This window comes from Sceloporus occidentalis, unplaced genomic scaffold, assembly GCF_023333645.1.
Source record: "Sceloporus occidentalis isolate IW3139 unplaced genomic scaffold, rSceOcc1.0.p SCAF_1, whole genome shotgun sequence".
NCBI lineage: Eukaryota > Metazoa > Chordata > Lepidosauria > Squamata > Phrynosomatidae > Sceloporus > Sceloporus occidentalis.
In genome coordinates this window covers 234,817,739-234,838,726 of record NW_028316981.1, presented here as the reverse complement: position 1 = coordinate 234,838,726, position 20,988 = coordinate 234,817,739, and the positions used below count along the sequence as shown (strand labels likewise).

The following is a 20,988-nucleotide window of genomic DNA, read 5'->3' as shown; positions in this document are numbered from 1 at the left end:
ATTAAATATATTTTGGGCAGAATTAAATCCCTGAAGCACTTGTAAATGGCGGCTTCATGCAACCGCTTTCCTCCTTGACCCTATCTCATGATTGAATGACTTAATAGCTTTTAATATTTCTCCCTGAGTATAAGAATAGGTTTTTTTCATATTTTCCAAGGATTAGGCAGCAAGCATGATTTAAATATTGGTGCATGTATTTTAGGTGAAAGTGCCTGTCATGAAGACTTTTAAAATAGAGCACTAATTAGAATTTCTTGTAAAGGGTATTACTAGTAGCAATTTAAAGAAACAAGGACCTGCCAGTCCCTTCTGTTTTAATGTTATGTGAAAGTCCTTTGGCTGCTGATTCTAAATTTTTAGCAATGCCAAGATAAAATTATTTTTAAATTAGTGCTAGTGCCAACAATTTGGAACTGCTGGCATCTCTGTGTTTGTCAATCCATCCTTCTTGCTTGTATGTATTTCACTTGTTGTTGTTGTTGTTTGCTTTCAAGTCATTTCTGACTTATGGTGATCCTAAGACAAACCTATCATGGGGTTTTCTAGGCAAGATTTGTTCAGAGAAAGTTTGTCATTCATTGCCTTCCTCTGAGGCTGAGACAGTGTGACTTGTCCAGGGTCACCCAGTGGGTTTTACTGCTAAGTTGGGAATTGAACCCTGGTCTCCAATATTTAAACCACTATACCATGCTGGCTCCCTTACCAATGACTTTTGAGAGGGAGAAAAGAGATTTTACTGATGAATTTATACGGACAGCTCATATTTAGACAAATGGGCTTCTGTAGCTATAAACCTGATTCTCTGCTAACCTTTTCAAAAATGTAAGACCACAGTTTGAAACAGCTTTCTGGTTATGGTTTGAACTTTCACTACATCTAAGATTAAGAGGCTGTGCAGACCGCCCCTAAAGGCACCACAGCTTTAAAGTGCTCCTTTGGCGCTGCGTCATGTGGACGCAGCACCAGCGGAGCGTGGTGATGCCACGTGCCATGTGGAGCGGCATGTGGCATCATGCCGCCATCGGGGCAGAGTCAAGGTGTGCATCGTATAGATGCCAAACCCCGACTCCATCCCCAGGTCGGCCTTAATGGCCGGTCTGCACAACCCCTAGGTCTGCTTAGTTGTTGCTGCAAGGCATGAGATGGAAAATGTTTGACTGACATGCTAGTCACTATATACTATTTAATAACTAGAATCATAGAATCATAGATTCTACTAACTAGTTACTAGTTACTAGTCCTAGCTTCTGCCAACCTAGCAGTTTGAAAGCATGTAAAAGTGCAAGTAGATAAATAGGTACCACTTTGGATAGAAGGTAACAGCATTCTGTGCAGTCATGCTGGTCACATAATCACAGAGTTCCTTCTTCAGCTTAGTAACAGAGATGAGCACTGTCCCCTCCAGTCAGATACAACTTGATAACCTTGTCAAAGGGGAAACCTTTACCTTTTTAGCATGGACATATTCTTGAACCTGTATTGCAATTTATGAGTGGTTACTACAAAATAGCACCAGCTTGCACCAGCTTGATTTTTTTTACAAGTAATGTGTCACTGCACCACATTGGCTCTTATTTAGGATTTGGAATCCCACATTTTTCTTACAGTTATCTTCCATAGAAAATATACACAAAATGGATGTTCTCTTTGCTGCCCTTTTTCTAGGAAGAACACTTAATTGCACAGAAAGGTGTTTACCCACAAAGTTTTAAGTCTATTATTATTATTATTATTATTGTTATTGTTATTGTTATTGTATTTTATTTTCTTATATCCCACCTTTCTGAAGGCGGTGAACAAGTATAAAACAATACAATTTAAAAACAATACAAAATATTAAAATAAATACATATAAAATTTAAAAAACAGTTAAATAATTTTAAGGATTAAAACAGTTATAAATTAAAATATAATATATTAAAATACAAACCATTAAAATTTGGATAGTCCAGCGTTAAAAACCCAGTCCTTCTCAGCTTAATAGGCCTGACTTCACAGGAATGCCTTTAACTGGTGCTGGAAGATTGTAAGGATGAGCCATCCTGGCTTCTCTAGGTAGGGAGTTCCAAAGCTTGAGATCAGCCATTGAGAAGGCCCTCTCTCTTGTTCCCACCAAATGCACCTGAGAGGCTGGTGGGACAGAGAGAAGAGTCTCTCCAGATGATCTCAGTACTCTGGTGAGCTCGTACAGGGGGATATGGTCCTTCAAATAGCCTGGACCCAAGCCGTATAGGGCTTTATAGGTCAAAACCAGCACTTTGAATTGTGCCCGGAAACGTATTGGCAGCCAATGGAGCTGTTGCAACAAGGAAGTTGTATACTCCCTGTAGCTTGGCTGCAGCTCTTTGGACCAGCTGAAATTACTGTGCACTTTTCAAAGGCAGCCCCACATAGTAATCCAGACAGGATGTAACCAAGGCATGTACCACCATGGCCAGATCCAACTTCTCAAGGAATGGGCACAGCTGGTGCACAGGTTTTAGCTGTGCGAAAACATTCCTGGTCACCGCTGATACCTAGGCTTCTAGGCTCAGTGCTGAATCCAGAAGTACCCCCCCCCCAAAACTACGAACCTGAGTTTTCAGAGGGAGTGTAACCCCATCTAACACAGGCTGAATCCCTATTCCCGGATCTGTCTTTCGACTGACCAGGAGCACCTCTGTCTTGTCTGGATTAAGCTTCAGGACAGAACTGAGCCCTGAGGGACCCCACAGGCCAATGGCCAATGAGTCAAACAGGTATCCCCCAGCACAACCTCCTGAGAGTGTCCCTCCAAGAAAGAAAGGAGCCACTGTAGAACATTGCTTCCCAGCCCCATCCCAGAGAGGCAACTCAGAAGGATACCATGGTCGATGGCATCAAAAGCCGCTGAGAGGTCCAGCAGAACAGGAACGTTGGGTACTTACCGTGACACGTTCATTTCCTGCAGAGAAGGGTCCTGGCATCCTGTAATCTGGGTTTAGCTCCTCCTATTTGCTCAGATTACAGGAGGACAGGACCCTCTCTGCTGGGAAAAGGAACGTTGGGTACTTACCGTGACACGTTCATTTCCTGCAGAGAAGGGTCCTGGCATCCTGTAATCTGAGCAAATAGGAGGAGCTAAACCCAGATTACAGGAGGACAGGACCCTCTCTGCTGGGAAACAACAGGGACACACTCCCCCTGTCCAGTTCCCTGGGTAGGTCATCCACCAAGGCGGTCAGAGTGGTTTCTGTCCCATAGCCAGGTCTGAAACCAGACTACATGGTTAGTTCCAGAAACAAGAGGTTACAGAGGCAGTGTTTTTGTTATAAAGTAAATTGTAACTGTTATAATTAGTTTTAATGTTAAAAGAAGATACATGTCTATCTGACAGTCAATGTGATTGCCCCATGACTCTGAAATCTGGATAGCTGAAATATTTAGGAAATCCTGGGAGTGTGGTTTATTTGATTTTTTTTAAATCCATACATTAATTTTAATTAATTTTATTATGCCTGGTTGTTTGAAACCTTCAGTGCTGTATTCAACCTTATTAACCATCACAGAGATTTGTAGTCCATTTAGTTCTGAAGCAAGCAGAGAGTAATTTGTGAAACAGATGTAGGATTGGCCCCTTCCCTTGTAATGGGACAGCGCTGTTCATAACCTGGGAGAATTCAAAGACATAGTCATGTTAGTCTGGAAAATTGGCACGCTAAGGGATCAGTAGCACCTCTGAGACTAAATGAAAGAAAGAAGGTAGTAGCATGAGCTTTTTCATGAGCTCTTCGAGTTATTCTCAAAGGTACTACAACATTCCTTTGCATAATAACATGGAAGAGGCAGACTTGCCCCTTCAGGGGGCTGTAGTGATGCACTATGGCAGGTGATATGTTTAGACATCTCATCAGGCATGCCTCATTCAGATGGCATAGGCACACCATCTCCAACAACTGCAGAACTTTGAAGACTTCAGCATAGACAAGAATTGTCGCAGGCCTTGTGAAGTTGAGTACTTTTCTATAAATTAATATTTGAGCTATCTCAAAACCTCACAAAGGTTCTAAATGCTTTCTATATGATAAGAAACTGTTAATTTGTTTAACAGGCTTTCTTGAGATAGATAGTTCAACTAAACTTTACATAACTTTAGTATATTTTGCTTTTTTTTAATCCTATGGGGTGCTCTTACATAGGATACCCTACAACCGTAAAATTGGTTAATAGCTCTAATTTACCAGATGTCTAGAAAACATCTAGTGATAACCAGTGGAATGAATGAGTTAAGTGCATGAAAAGGGACTGAACACTGAAGAATGCAGAATAAGTCCTGGCCTGGTGTTTTAAATACCTAAATTGTGGATCCTGGTTTTATGAAATGATCTAGTATTCAGTAGCAGCTCTGATTATCAGTTCTCTCTTTAGATTCACAGCACAGCTTTCATTTTCTTTTTGAAACCAGGATGTAAAGGAGACACCAACATGTTAATTCTACATAATATTTCCCCCTTGCTATTGCTTTCTGGTTTTGCCACATATGCTGAGGATGCCAATTCCAGAGGGGCATGAAAATCTTATATTTTTCATTTGTTTTGTAGTGTCATAGACCTGTTCAAGAAACAAAATGTACCAGCATGATTTTTGAACAAATAATTGCCCTACGAAGAATCATAAACTTCTCCTGTGGACCTGAACAAATATCAGTTGTCTTTAATGGAATTCTTTCAGTAACCCCTCCTTATTTACTGTTCAATCTGTGAGGGGGGAAAAACTGTCTGACCTAATTCTACTGCAATTTTCCTGTACTCTTGGGGATACTAAATGAGGTTCCTGTACAGTACTTATTTAGTATTACATCCTTTGTAGTTTCAGAAAATTTAGAATTTTCTATCTACCTCCTGTATCCCATTGAAGTTAGAAGAAATTATCTGGAGAAAAGTAATGATTTAAATACAAAGATAGCTTAATATAAGCCCCAGCAAAAGCATGTTGTAACTAAGCTTTGAATATAATTATTTCCAATAACAATATATTTCTGATGTGCTCTTATTATACTAGTATTGACTTCGCAATGACTAATATATTCAGCGGAATGAAGTGGTAAAACTTTTTGAGGACTTTATCAGGTTGTGGATGGGGGATTGCATGTTTAAAAGCTCCCCAGAGATGTGGTGGGAGAGATAAGATTAGGGTTGTCATATTCCAGATTTCCATATATTATGCAAATTAAACACATTAATTGTTGCATTTTTTCTACCTCTGTGTTTTTGTCTTGGTATCATTTTTATTTTAACAACTGATCTAAAAGAGCCTAAACATAAGTGTAATGATTGATGTATTGGACTTGGAACAGGAAACACAACTTCAAATCACTATTCGGTCATGGAACTTAACCAGGTGACCTTGGGATAGTCACTGCCACATAGCAAACCTACTTTGTTATGAGATATTAATGCAGAAAGATGCATGCAGGAAGCACCTACAGATAACACTGCCATTGATGGGAAAATGCAGGGAAAGTGAGATGACTCCTTTAGAGATACAGTGTCTCTCCACATTTGCTGGGGTGAGGGTGAAGGTTAGAGGTGAGGTGCTCAGTGGTTAAGATGCTGACTCTGATGATTGCAAGGCTGGCAGTTTGAGGCCCAAGCTCCATGTGACAGAGTGCGCTCCTGTTACTGGTCCCAGCTTCTACCAACCTAGCAATTTGAAAGCATGTAAAAATGCGAATAGATAAATAGGTACCACTTTAGTGGAAGATAATAGCATTCTGTGCAGTCATGCTGGCCACATGACCATGGAGTAGTCTTTGACAACATTGGCTCCCTCGGCTTAGTAAAGGAGATGAGCAGCACCACCCCTTCCAGTCAAACACAACAGTGTGTCAAAGGGGAAACCTTTGAATGTGAAAACATGCAAATAAAAAAAAACCCACTATTCTTTTTTACTTGAGAGAACACTTTTCTAGAAATCTCCAGATCTTCCAGTGCAACTCTATGGTCAACACCTGCCAGACATTTGATATACTATTAACAGTTTGAGATAGGAGGTTAATTAAATATTTAGAAGGAATTACCAAAGAACAAAGAAGGAAGTCAGAATGAATGGAACAGAAAAGAGGTGGAAGGAAGGAAGATTAGTTATTAGAGTGAAGGATGTAGTATGTTGGAAGAGTAGGAGGAAGAATGAAGAAGGATGTAGTATGTTGTGAGGGTAAGAGTAAGTGTTGGAAATTGGAAGACGAAGTGGAATGGGATGATGTTGGAAGGAATTGGAAGATGATAGAAAGATAGAGAATGAGGAAATACAGTGGGCCCTCTCTTTACGCAGGGGATCCGTTCCAGATCCCCCCATGTAAGGGAAAATCTGCCTATGCTCGAGCCCCATAGGAAATAATGGGGCTTGTGCATGTGGAGCGGTGCGTGTGCACCATTGTTTCCCTCCCCAAGCGGCTTCTGCGTAAGCTGGAAGCCGCGTAAAATGCTTCCGTGCAAGGCGCAGGCTCACTGTAGAAGGATTTTAGGTGAGGTTGAGAAGATGTGTTAGGTGAAATACAAGAAAGTATGAGGAGGAAGGTTAAGAAAAGAGAGAGTGGGGGGAGAAGGAAGATGTAAGGATTTGAATGGTTTGAATGGGGAAGAAGATGTGAGGTAATGTTTTTGTTATTTTTGTATGTGAATGTATATAATAATAATAATAATAATAATGTTTATTTATATACCGCTTTTCCAAATTAGATCGAAGCGGTGTATATGTATTGAATATTATGTATTGTGTTTAATACGTGTCTGCTAGTATGTTTAGTACAGGTTTTTGTATTTGATTTTTTAAAAGATCCGATCTGGGGTTTGTTTGTTTTTTGGGTTTTTTTTTTGAAATTAATAAGTATTTAAACAAAAAAATCTGCCAGATGTTGATCATAGAATCATGCTGGAGGACCTACAGATGCCTAGAGAAGCATTTTCTCTAGGAAGTTCTAGGTTCTCCAGCACAACTCTATTCATAGAGAGAACATATTAATCAAAAATGCCAATAAAAAAATCTGCAAAAGTCAAAGCTGCAAATGTGGAGGGCCAACTGTACAGATACAATATTTTTTTATTATACCTAGGATATCGCCTAGTTTAACTTTTGAATTTTCAACACGATACATGTGTCAATTGGTTCATCCATGCTAGAATGTATATATGACCAGTTAAGATAATGATAAATGTTTGTACTTACTAATTTCCATTTCTTCTCACCCAACCATGTGCGTAATGTCCTGCCAACGGAGGTAACTCTCTATGTATCAGAGGAAGTACTCTAATTGGACTCTGCCTCTGTACCTCCCACTCTCCCTTCACTCCTTGACTCTCCTAACATCAACACACTTTCCTCTTTTGTATTTTGCCTCACATCATGGATTCATCCTTTAAACTCTTGTCACTGCTTTTCTCTTCCTTCTCTCCTTCTCTTGCCTCCCCTAACCTTCATTTCCTGTAGTGTGCATTACAAGTCCTACTGTACTTTTTACCTTCTCTTCTGTTGTTGTATCTGTTATTTCCAAACTATTTAACATCTTGTTCTCCCCTGGTTCTTATTTGTGGTCTCTGTGCCTCACTTAATAGGGTTTTGCATTCGGAAAGCTGAAAAACTGAGCATATTGGGGGAAGCCCCACCCACTCCCATGTACTGAGCATTCCTAATCCCGCCAATCTATCTCCACCTTCAGTTCTCGTTCATCCGCTGTAAGAGAAACACTCCTTTCAGATTGCTCTCCAGCTGAGCTCTCTCGTGTATGATAGAGTTCGTTTTTTTCTTCATTTTTCTTCGTTTTATGTGATCATTGCCCTTACAGAGCTTTGAAGTGGGTTTTTTTTTCCTTGTGTATTTCACCCAGCTGGGCACTTTGTTTCTAGGCTTCTTATGGCCCCCAACTCCGATCGCTGTAATATTTGTCGCTCTTTTACCAACACGACTCTTTGCAACAGGGCCCAATGCTTCACAGTTTTTTTGTTGGGAATGCTCCCTTTCTGTTGCGAAGAAATCATCTTCTCAGACTGATCCTTTGGCTTTGGTGCCTATTTCCAAACTTCCAAGGATCCCTAAGATCTCCAAAACATCACCTCCAGCATCAACATCAGGCTCGATATTGACTCCTTTGACTCCAAACGTCTTAACAACTACAGTGCCTTCCTTGCCACCGAGGCCCTCAATGTCGAGTGCTTTAGAGTCTGCTCACTCAATGTCACAGGTTACGCCATCTGCTGCCCAGTCTCATTCATTGCAGGAGGTTCGTTTTGCCTCCCAGGAGAAACAACCTCACAAGACCAAAAAGATGCCTGACATCTCGAGTGACCATGACGCCGAGAGGTCTAAGAAGAAGCACAAGTCTAAGGCGGCATCTCTTTCGCCTACCACTTCTTCAGCCTCGATGTCTGAGTCTCGATGGCAGCAACCACCTTGGAGGATACTATGGCTTTTTTGCTCCCGACATTGATACCATCGCCTGCATCGCAGCCCCTCATCTCAGTCACTGTTTCAGACTGGACATTGGGGGTTTTGACCTTGGCATCTTTGAGTGTTCTAGTACCACCTAGTGCTCACTTCATTTTTGCAGCCATTGGTCTCTCCACTACCACCAGTTCCCTTCTCATTGCTGTTGCAGATATTTGCCTCTCCAGCTCGGGCTTATAGGCTTTCCCTCTCATCTTCAATCCCTCGATACTGTGATGTGTCTCCAGCTCGATCTCACCGCTCTCCAACACTATCTTGAGACCTGGTTAAGTTGTCGTCGACGTCATCTTCTAAGCTTCAAGATTCGTCGTATATTGGGCGCTATTGAGCCAAAGAATACTGGAGAGAACGCCCTTCTTTCTACCAGTCTTTTCTTCTTATAGAGATCATTACCACCATAGGGAGCCACACTACGACTATCCTTTTCTATATTGATCTTGATCCCAATATCTACACCATGTTCATGAGTCTAGGCTTGATACCACCAGAGTGTTTTCACCTTTGCTTGGCACTACTGCTACGGTCTCTTGGTGGTATCCTGCATCTCCTGCCCAGTTGATGCCAGCAACTCAGATTCTGCTGTCAACGTTGATCATGACACCATCCCTGCTATCATTCTGATTGTGTCTTTGAGGTCAGTACTTCAATCTATGCCTCCTGCTGTCACACAGGTTCTTCAGTTTGCTACTCCTTCTATGCCTCAGCAATCTACTGAGGAATCAGCTTATGACACAGAAATATCACCGGCTTCACCTTCTCCTATTATTGCATCCCCTCAGAAAAAAGTTGAATACACCACGCCTCAGTCCCCAAATGAGGATGTTCAGCTCTTCTCGGATGTGGTCCAGAGAATGGCTCAGGCTATAGGGATTCAGGCTGAGGTCACGCCTAAGCCAGTGAGAGATCCTGTGTTTCAGATCGTTGATATCACTGTAGTTTCACCACCTGTTCTCCCGTTTATGGCCTCATTGTTTGATGTCATGAACCTTTCTTGGCTAAAGCCTTCATCTGTACAGTGCACCCTTTTTTTTATGCAGGGATCCGTTCTGGACCCACCCCCCGCGTAAAAAACACATATGAAAATAATGGGGCTTGTGCATGGCGTGGTGGTGCAGCAGCAGTGCACGCACGCACCTTGAGTGTGCACCCCATTATTCTTAATAGGATGCGCTGCCCCCTGCACCCCGCGGGCTCCCTAGCGGCTTTCAGCGTATGCTGAAAGCTGCATATGGTGCGTCTGCGTATGACGCGGTGGTACATACGTCCGCGTACGTACCACCTGCTTCAAGGAAGCTTGAAGGCCTTCAACCTGACACAGCACCTTATCTCTTCACCCACCCTACCCCTAACTGCTTGGTGGTTGAGTCTACATCCAGATCTACTGGCAAGGCCCATTCTGCTCCAGTGGATAAGGAAGGTAGACGCTTTGACATTTTTGGATAGTGCTTCTACTCTTTGGCTGCCCTTTTTGCTAAGGTGGGTAACATGCAGGCTTGCATGGATGCCTTCCAGAAATGTTTGTGTGATAAGATGGCTGCTTTTATCCCCTTCCTGCCAGAAGAACAAAACGCGGCTGTCTTTGACTTCTACACTGAGGCTATCTCCTTGGTCAACCAACAAATCCACTCAGCCAGGCATTCTGTGGACTGTGCAGCCAAAGTGATGTCAGGTGCAGTTGCGCTCCATTGCTAGGCTTGGCTCAGATCTACTGATCTCACAAACGAGGCTAAGAAGTGTATTGGAGATCTGCCTTTTGAAGGCGACGGCCTTTTTGCGGCTAAGACCGACGAGTCTCTGGACACATTGGCCAAGGCACACCTTACAGGCAAAAGATTGGGTGTCACCGGTCAGTTACAACAATACCGGGAACAAAAGTGGTGCCCCCACCTTACCTCTTCCAACTACTCCAGGCCTTGGTCTGTGGCCTCTACTCAGTACAGGGGCTCTTCTCAGTAATCTTCTCAAAAGCTCAAAAAAAAAAAAAAAAAAAAAAAGCCCTACAGACAGTGCTGTCCCAAACAACATCAACAGCAACAACAATCTTCCAAAAAGTCCTCATCCTCCAAATCCCATTTTTGACGGATCTATGGGGATGACTCCATCATCCTATCCTGTTCCTCCAAATTTTCCAGACTTTGCTGCTTTTACACCTGGTGTCAAATCACCACAGACATCTGGAATCTTACCATTGTACGTCTGGGTTATGCCATAGAGTTTGCAAGTACTCCACCTCTAGGCATCTTTTGCTCTACTCCATCTTCTTCTCTCCAAGAGGAGATCTCCTCCCTTCTCAACAAAGATGGCATTCACCATATCTCAGACAGATGCAAGCTGGACGGTTATTTCTCCAGATATTTCATGGTGCCAAAAAGAGATGGTGGACTCTGCCTTATACTCGATCTAAGGGGTGTCAACCACTACATCACCCCACGCAAATTCAAAATGGTGATCTTTCAGTCCATCCTCCCCTTTCTCCATCAAGGGGATCAGTTTGCATTGATTGACCTGAAAGATGCTTACTTTCACATAGCCACCAGACCTCAGCGTCCAGGGAATCAAGATTTTTCCTTATTTGGACGATAGATTGCTGGTGTTGTCCTCCTGCACACAGTTTTTCCGAGATGTCCACACCACTCTCTCTTTCCTCATCTACCTGGGCCTCACTGTCAGTCTCTCCAAGTCCATCTTGGAACTGGTCAGGGTGATAGAGTATATAGGTACATCTCTGGAGTCTCTTATGGCCCGTGCCTATCTACCTACCAGAAGTCAGAAGCCCTTTGGGCCCACCTTCGCTCTGTTCTCTGTCCTTCAAGGACTAACCTTTTCATCTCTCAGGGTTTATCTGAAGACTGTTCTGCAGTGACCTTACCACCTGCCACAGGTAAGCTTTTTAGTCACCCTATTGTGTGAGGCACAGAGACCATGAAGGTTGTTTACCTGTAACTGTGGTTGTTTGAATGGTCATCTGTGCCCTCACAGAAACCCACCCTACCTCCCCTCAGTCAGGTCCCTGCTACTGTTTTGTGGCAGACTTTAACTGGAGGTAGAGCTAGATTGGCGGGATTGGGCATGATCAGTACATGGGAGTGGGTGTTGTTTCCCACCAATCTGCTCAGCTTTCCAGCTTTCCAAATGGAGTCTCTGCGCAGGCGCAAAACCCTCTTGTGTGAGGGCACAGATGACCACTCAAAGAACCACAGTAACAGGGAAGCAACCTGTTCATTTCAAATGGAGGGTATAATTTAAACATATGGGGGTCCTGTGGAACAAAAGCGTTATTGTTTTGTCTCAACAGTCCTACAAATGACTGATCAATAAACCTAAAGCAGATCTCTGTCTTAGAGTACAGCCTGTGTACAGAGTGATAAAAAGAAGCCTACTTTCAAAAATGCCTGTAAACAATAAATATGACAAAGTTCTTAGAAAGTGCTACAGAGAAAAGTCCTCATTTTTAAATTTTTATAGTCATGGAATTTTAAGAACATAGCAAAAATGTTTTGGGAATGTACTTGAGAAAATTCCATTGATAAAATTGTTTTACTTTTGTAAATATTGTCCTTAGCTGACAATTAACACACACTGACAATTGATGGATCCTCACTGTACGTACTTCTTTGTCTCAGTTGCCTCAGAAATGCTACTTTCCTGATAGTTTACCTAGGCAGTCAAGATAAATGAGCCAATGTAGTCATGCCATTTACTCCCTGTTAAGCTATCAGGAGCCACCCACAACCCCTTCCTTCCCTTGAGCAAATTCCCCATCATGTCTAAACACAGTTAAACAATTTGTTGGCACAGCTCTTTAATCACAGTTAAGGGTAACAGTTTTAACTAGAATCTGAAACCACAGATTAGAATGACTTTTAGATCATGGGTTGAAGTTAACAGCAGCTAAGGTTGTTGTTGAGCTGCTTCAATGCTGTTAATAGTGTATGAAAGATGAAGAGCTATATAAGCAGGAAACATGTCTTTCTGAGGTTGTATGCTTGTTAATTACAGTTAGCAGAGAGACCACTGGAACATTTGGGGCTAGCTATATGGGATAGTATCTTAAACATAATAGTGGAAACAAAAGCAAAACATCAAATTTTAGATTTCCTTTTGAAACTAGATGCTGTCATGTATAAGTATTTTTTTCTGTACTGTAGTCTGCATAGCAAAAATAGTGGCACAGAGTTTTGGCTGACATTTGTCTTATCCAGTTGCACCTGCTGAGTTTCACCTGGTACATTTCCATTTAATTTGGTTTGTCTGTAGGTGTCTCCACTTTTAATATTTTCATTTGATTTTGGAGAAAACAGAAAACTCTGGTTTAATATGCTGGCTCTTGGAAAATCTTTGCAAATCAGTTGGTATGAAAATTCTCTAACAACATTCTAAGCAAGGGTCAATAAGCGTCCCCATCTAGTGACTTCTAGTAGTTGTAAAAGTTCTGTTTTACTTATGCAACTCAAGTGTGTAAGTTCTTGCCTGCAGGTCAGTTGAAGGACATCATTGTGCATTTATTGTTGCATGCCTTCAGTTTGATTCTGATTTATCCATTATGCATATTAAGTGTTAGTGTGTGAAATAAGAAAGGTTAAAAAATCAATTAATTACTGTATGCATTTTAGTATTTTATTATTTCATAGAAGCTATCTCATTCTTGAGTTACTTCATTGCCCTGTGGCTTTGCAGTGGCCACTCCTGCTGCAGCTGGTAAGAACAACTTCCAGACAAAGTTTGCAGGGTTATACATCTCCTACCCCTCCATTTTTCCCTCCATTTCATGCAGAACTTAAAAGGATTGCTTAGTTGACAGTTTTTCTTACCATGTCTGCCAAATGCTATATTAACATCATTAACATTAATTCTTACCTCTTTGTACTGTGATAAAAGGTTTGCAAGGAATAGCACACAGTTCGTTTAATTTATTGGTATTTGAATAGAGTACCAATAAATTGCTATTACTGGCAATGATGTAATATATAGTTACAGAGAGAGAAGAGGATGGATAGGTGGATGGATATGGATGTCTGGTACTCAGAATCAACTGGAATGTTATCCCACTTCTTTGACATGAAGCCAAACTGATTAGAAGCTAAATCATCATTTTTTCCTCCTTCCTCTTTGAGGAAATACTAGTTATGCCCCCACAGGTCAGCTGCAACAGTATGAAAAACTTGATATATGAAACAGGAAGTGACCTTTTTGAAAACAGGAAATGGTCACATCTTATTTTTGGAAAGGCATGTAGATGCCCAAGAAATATTTAATGGGGCAGAAAATGTCCCAAACAATGACATATGTTCAACACCCCTATTTTTGTGTATTGGAGAATAGGAACCCTTGGGGTACTAGAAAAAAAGGTCTTGAAGACCACATGTACATTTTGAAGGTGTCAGATGCACCTTTGCTCACCCATTTATCTTAAATTTGACATGCAACACAACATGCAGTTCTGGGTGTACTTAGTCAGTCTGGTAATTTTCAAGTGGTTCAAATTTAAGGGATTTTATATATAAGCAATAGCTGAAAGCTTAACATTTTCTTGCATCCTCTATGTGCATGTGTATATCTTTAATTAATAGCAAGAAGTACTTCAATCTAATACTATACATGTTTTTTTCTTCTGAAGAATGCTCCTGGGTTCAGTGGGGCTTCTTTGCAAATGACAGCTCTAAAGATGTCAAGAATCTGCCAAATAGACCTGGAATTGGCAAATTAATCTAATTTTCTTTTCTAATTCCCTGTTTTGTGTCCTTGATTTAGGCTTCAGGCTCGAATTGCTCACAGAATTCAGGAATTAGAAAATTTGCCTGGTTCTTTGCCTCCAGATCTGAGAACTAAAGCCACAGTGGAGTTGAAGGCACTTAGGCTACTGAATTTCCAGCGCCAGGTAATGCATTCTACTGAATAAGAAATTACTTTTTTCTGAGTGTTCAGTTCTTTTTAGAGAAGGTGAGTTCTGACTCCTTTTTAGTGAAGGTGATACAAGACTAGAGGCCCCAACACCTAAATTGTCTGTCTCAGAGAGAAACAGTAGAGGTCATCTTGATCTCTGTTGCTGTATATGGGATGGGCCTTCCTCAAGGTGTGCATGGAATTAAATGTAAATGGATCTGCAGGAGAGTGGCTAGTTGAGAATATTGAGAGGGTGAGAATTGGACAATGGTCAACAACTGGACACATAGTCCCTGGTCCTTGGTAGAAAGTTGGTGATGGTGATACATTTTGAAAGAAGTGGGAATGCTGCAACCCTCCAACCCCAAAGGGATTGGGGAGAATTGCAGTGACTGTTTCACTGTTGCAGTGGGACTCTGTATGGGAAGGAATAGCCTGTTCAGCTGTGTGCATCTGCTATATGGTCCTATTAAGCAAAAATGCTCATGAGTGTTGTGCCAGCAACAACAGTTATTTGAGCAGAGCATTTGGTCTTTTCTTCACTATGTGGGCGAAGGAAGAGAGGTAAGATCTCTGCTGTTTAAGCAAGAAAAGTCTTTTTCTGCATGGTAAAGGATGGAGAGCCAGTGTTGTGTAGTGGTTTGAGTGCTGGACTACAACTCTGGAGACCAGGGTTTGAATCCCTGCCTGGACATGAAAACCCAGTGGGTGGCATTGAGCAAGTCACACTCAGATGCAGAGAGTGGCAAGGGCAAATCTTCTCTGAACAAGTCTTGCCAAGCAGATCCTGTGACAGGTTCACATTCGGGTCAACTTAGGTCAGAAAGCAAAGCAAAGTGCCTATTAGATTTGTAGGCATTATCAATATATTCACATTCTGCATGTTCTGCAATACGTAGTGTTTACGTCATGTTTATAGTAAAATGGGTGAGGTGGTTATTGTTGTTTAGTTATTTTCCTACCACACTGAAGTTTGGGGGAATATAGAATATAAGTGTATTCTTTTCTATGGCATTCATAGCTATATCTTTACCACTGGAATAGTTACAGCTGTGAAGTATTCTGATACCAGCTTGGTAGTTCCCCTGGTATACCTGTTATAAGAGTATGTGTGATGTGGCAGCTAAAAAAGCCAACGTGGTTCTAAGCTACATCAATAGACGTATAGTGTCTAGATCAAGGGAAGTAATAGTGCCACTCTATTCTGCTTTGGTCAGACCTCACCTGGAATATTGTGTCTAGTTCTGGGCACCACAATTTAAAAAGGATGTTGACAAGCTGGCTACCAAAATGGTGAAGGATCTGAAAACCATGTCCAATGAGGAGCTTAGGAGTTGGGTTTGTTTAGCCTGGAGAAGAGGAGGTTAAGAGTTAATATGATAGCCCTGTTATGTATTTGAAGTGGTGTCATATTGAGGATAGAGCAAGCTGGTTTCCTGCTGCTCCAGAGACTAGGAAATAGAGCAATGGATTCAAACTACAGGAAAAGAGATTTCACCTCAACACTGGGAAGAACTTCCTGACAGTGAGAGCTGTTTGACAGTGGAACACACTCCCCTGGAGTGTGATGGAGTCTCCTTTGGATGTTTTTAAGCAGAGGTTGGATGGCCATCTCTCAGGGGTGCTTTCATTATGTGTACCTTCATGGCAAGGAATTGGACTGGATGGCCCTTGAGATCTCTTTCAATTCTATGATTCTGCTGTATTGCATCCTGCTGTTATAGCAAGGCTTCTACCAAATTCTGTAGCCCCATAGCTGATGGAACTCAATTATGGACTGTGCTTTAAACAGTACATACTTATGGCTACTGTTGATACCAAGTGAACTTAAAGATGTTCAAATATGTTTTAGAGGCACATTGATACAGCTGCCTATGCAACTTTGCCATGTTTGTGCTGACACCTGTCAAGGTGGAGCTGTAACAATAACTTACATGAAGGAGAGAGGTGACATCTTCAGTAAAAGCATTGTGGCAGCAGTACTTTATTATATCCTTTGAGAGATTTGCATTGTATTTGAACGGGAGAATTGTAACAGTGAAAACAGACAATATACATTTTTGTGGAAGATGCACGTGGATGTTGCAGGGGAGTTCCCTTGAATCAGGATTTCTGCAATTAAGTATCTCAGCTGCAAAGAAATCCTCCTCATTAATAGCTATTTGCACACCGAGGCATCTTTGAAAATAGTTTCATTCAATGCATGGATATCAAAGGAGAAATATGCAACCCCGCTCCTCCGTCAATGCTCTAAAATCCCTAATGCAGGATTAGAAATTGAGTCCTCACATCAGGCACTATAATAAAATTTGTTCTTTGCTTTCTTCACCTTATATTTATTTCAGTGAATCATCATCTTGTTCTCCATGAAACTGGTATAGGCTTTTAAAACTTCCCTTTTCTCTCTTGTCGGTCTGTGTAAAGCTAGGTTTGTGACTCATACATCAATATTCATAATAAAAAGTGCATGTATTCCTCCTTTTCCAAATGCAGACCTTCATGTTCTTTGAAAGGTCATTCATGAGAGTCAGAGAACCCTCTAGACCAGCAGTTAATGAGATTGGAGGAATGAAGTTGAGAGAGATATTGTCAGACTGACTTGTAACCGCTCAGAAAATTTTGTTCCATTTGTACTCATGGTTCTCTGTATGCTGACTATGGTGTGTGCGTGTGATGGTCTCTTCCTCATAATTTCCTTTCTATAAGACTTTACATATGTTACCTCATTTACTCTGTAAAAGCACTATAAGGTACATTGGGGTTAGGAAACATGCCATGTATTCTTATGATATCCAGTGAATGGTGACTGAGTGAAGTTTTGAATCTAGGTCTTCTTTTAACACAGCACCCTGTCTACTGTGCAGTTTGTCTGCTTATGAGATGTTTCTAAGTATTGTTTGTTTTCCTTTCTTTTTTTGTAAATAGCATCACAATATGTACATACAGAATCTATGAAATCAAAGACAGACATTAAATAATTTTGGACTACATTACTTGTACATAAATATCAGAACTGAATAATAGCCAAAAGCATGATCTAATGTAGACCTAATGAATTCAACAGAAATAAAGTCAGTTGTGACTAACAAGTCAATTCATTTCAGTGAGACTACTCTAAATGAGATGAACATGAGATATAGCCTAAAACCTACTTTCCTTTAAATAAATGAAATGTTGTAGTTTCAGAGGTTAAAACCATATTAGTTAACCTGATCTGTAAAATGGTGTTCTAGAGTCTAGAATGAAATTGATTGGAAACAGCTCTATGAAAAATGAATTTTCCTGTTTTTATCAATTACATTCCTGTGATAATTTCATTCCAAAACATGTCTTATCTGGTTTACAGTTAAGACAAGAAGTGGTGGCCTGCATGCGTCGTGACACAACTCTGGAGACTGCTCTGAACTCCAAGGCTTATAAACGCAGCAAGCGCCAGACCTTGAGGGAAGCCCGAATGACAGAAAAACTTGAGAAACAACAAAAGATAGAACAGGAAAGAAAACGAAGACAGAAGCACCAGGTATCTTGATTTTTAGTCATTGTCCTGTTTGTCTGTTCAATAGACAAATAGTCTATTGCATTTAGTGTTTCTTTTACTCTCAGGGTGTATGGTCTGCTGGGAACCAACAGTTTCTGTCACGAAAGCTTCCTAACATGCCATGTTTAATTAGCCAGAAACTTAATTGATACTTGGTTTCTTGTACAGTGGTAGGGGAACCAGCAAGAACAGGAAGAGTTCTCTTTATAGTATCTGGAAACACCTTGAAATAGCCCCTTCTTTAGAGATGTTTATTCTCACATCTTGATTCTCACATCTGGATTGTTGGCCACAAGTTTCAACCACTGTTATCTTTTCTCCCCTTTTTTTCTTCTCTTTTGCTTTTATTTGACACCCATTGTTTTGCCATTCAGAAATTTGGGACCAGTAAGAGAGAGAGCGCATTATCGTTCCTTTCATCATTACGGTTATGGCTGTGATAATGGTTATGACCTGTAAAGCCCTATATGGCTCAGGTCCAGGCTATTTGACAGACCGTATCTCCCTGTATGAGCCATCCCAGGTTCTGAAATCATCAGGAGAGGCTCTTCTCTCAGTATCACCACCAGCATAAGTACAGGTGGTGGGGATTTAAGAGAGGGGCTTTTCAGTGGCTGACTCTATGGGCCCAAACAGACAGGCCAAAATAAAGCTGCATCGGGTCACTTTGGAAGTATGCTGTTTAAATTATGCATGTGTCCTAAGAGGCCAGAAGCCACTCCAAAGCCATGCTCCAGTCCTAAGAACTGGAACGCAGCTTTGGTGCAGCTGCTGGCCTCTCAAGATGTGCGTATCATTTAAACAGCATACCTCCAAAGTGACCCGAAGCAGCTTTATTTTGGCCTGTGTTTGGGCCCTATGACTCTGGAACTCCCTTCCCGGGGAGACCAGAATGGCCCCCTCCTTCCGCCAGCAGGTTAAAACCTTTTTATTCAGACAAGCTTTTAAAACAGAACGTTTTTAAAGAATGGACTGGGGTGTTATAGTGTTTTAAAGTATGCTGTTTTAAACACTTTTCTCTTTTAAAACTGTTTAATGAATAATCTGCTTTAATATTGTAATAATTTAATTCTGTTTTAATGCATCACTTTTGTATGTTTTTCATTGTTCTGTTTTTTTAAATGGTAAGCCGCTCTAAGTTCCAGTTTGGGGGGAAAAGCGGGATATAAATAAATAATAATAATAATAATTCCATCAGATCTAATCCCCATACATGTTCTACTAGATATCTCTTCCTTGGAATTGAAAGATAAAGAACATTAATTTGTGAAACAGGTAGCTAGGCTGATGCATGTAAAACTAGGATCTAGAATTGGACCATGTCTTTATTAGCATCAAATGCAAGAGAAGTATGCAAGCTTTTGAGTTCTCCACAACTACCTTTATCAGGCTAGCTAGTAGAAAAAAAATAGATATTCAGGAGGACGGTGTCCAAAGATGAGAACATAGGTTCTAGTTATGAAGTCTACGTTCAATAATAATAATAATAATAACAACTACAACAACAACAAATAGGATTTATTTATATGCCTCCCAATCACTGGGAATCCAGGCGGCTTACAACAGATGGGATAATAGACGGTTCCCTGCCCTCAGGCTTACAGTCTACTCAGTTCCAAGCTGAAGTTTTCAGACTGAATGAATCACTGTTAGGTGCAGGTATGTAATTGTACCTAGCAATGTATACTGGAACAAAGTAGTCATGTCCAGTATCCTTTCTCAAAACACAAAGGATCCAGAGTTCTTTCTTTGGATGAAGGTCACAGACTGTTATGTTCCTTCTCCAGGTTTGTGCCTAGTGGTTTGGTGGTGAGATCATTGTGTCTGGAATCCATTATTAGAAGTTTAACATGGAGGTTTCCTCTCCCTCTTCTTAGAAAGAAACATTGATTGAAATTTGCAGCCTTCTTCCATAAGCATTAAAATGGGGAGAGAATGAGTATTAATGGGCAGTTAATTGTATTTTTATCTAGAGTGTAGCCACTTCATCAGATGTATAGTAAAGAATAGTTGTCAGTAATTGGGACTAGTTTCATGAAATGTGAGAAGTACAGTCTGCAGTCCTAACTAACCTGGCCAGCAATATGATGGGAATAGTAATTAATCAGCTTTTGGAGGATCAAAGGCTCCCCACCCTAAACTGATAGGGCCAAACTGAGAGAATCTCAAGAAACTGAGATAAACCTGAAAAGTCATCCTAACCAAATGTACTTAATCTGACTAGGATAATCAACCTATTATTATTATTATTATTATTATTATTATTAAAACAAACAAAACAATTAAAAACATTACATTATTACATTACATTAACTAGGCTTAAGTTTGCTATCCAGATGAATAGATATTGTTAATGTCTTCTTCCTTAAGTCAGTAGTTATTATTGCCAATTATGAGTCGTAATACTGAAACAATGAAATGGGATATACGCTTGTCCCTCCATATTCGCTAGGGTTAGGGGAACAAGACCCCCGTGAATATGGAAAAACCGCAAATAACAAAAACACCATGTTTTCCCCTGAGAGGACCCCTCTCTAGGACTGTCTAGGTCCTCCAGTGCAACTCTGTGGTCAATGTCCAACATACACTGACCATAGAACAGTGCTGGAGTAGCTACAAATGCCTAGTAGAGTAGGAATCTCTAGGTTTTTCAGAGCAACTTTTAGTTAAAGTTGACCACAGAGTTGCACTGGAGGACCTAGATAGTGCTAGAGAGAACATATTAATGAAATCCATGAATAATCAAATCTGCAAATATCAAAGCCGCAAATATGGAGGGATGACTGTATTTATATCATTCACATGGAGTGAGCAGAAGATCATAGGCTTCTTGAGCTTTTTCTCTGTGACTGTACTAGATTCATGGGTCTCCCCTACCTCACCCTCCAACTGATGATTATTTTGTTTTATAGGAATATCTCAACAGCATCTTACAACATGCTAAAGATTTTAAAGAGTACCATCGGTCGGTAACTGGGAAAATTCAGAAACTTTCCAAAGCTGTGGCTACTTGGCATGCTAACACTGAGCGTGAGCAGAAGAAAGAAACAGAAAGGATTGAAAAAGAGCGAATGAGAAGGCTGATGGTAAGGGTCACATTCATT

General features: G+C 40.8%; 1 protein-coding gene across 3 annotated transcripts in view; it reads left to right on the top strand.

The window, feature by feature from the left end:
• Nucleotides 1-20,988, top strand: part of LOC149323626 (SWI/SNF-related matrix-associated actin-dependent regulator of chromatin subfamily A member 2-like) — a 169,212-nt gene that overhangs the window by 53,883 nt on the left and 94,341 nt on the right. For all 3 annotated transcript variants that reach the window (XM_089490224.1, XM_089490237.1, XM_089490231.1), the window contains exons 7-9: nt 14,215-14,341; nt 17,693-17,866; nt 20,797-20,970. In XM_089490224.1, coding sequence (XP_089346350.1) covers nt 14,215-14,341; nt 17,693-17,866; nt 20,797-20,970 — 475 coding nt within the window. The remainder of the gene's footprint in view (nt 1-14,214; nt 14,342-17,692; nt 17,867-20,796; nt 20,971-20,988) is intronic.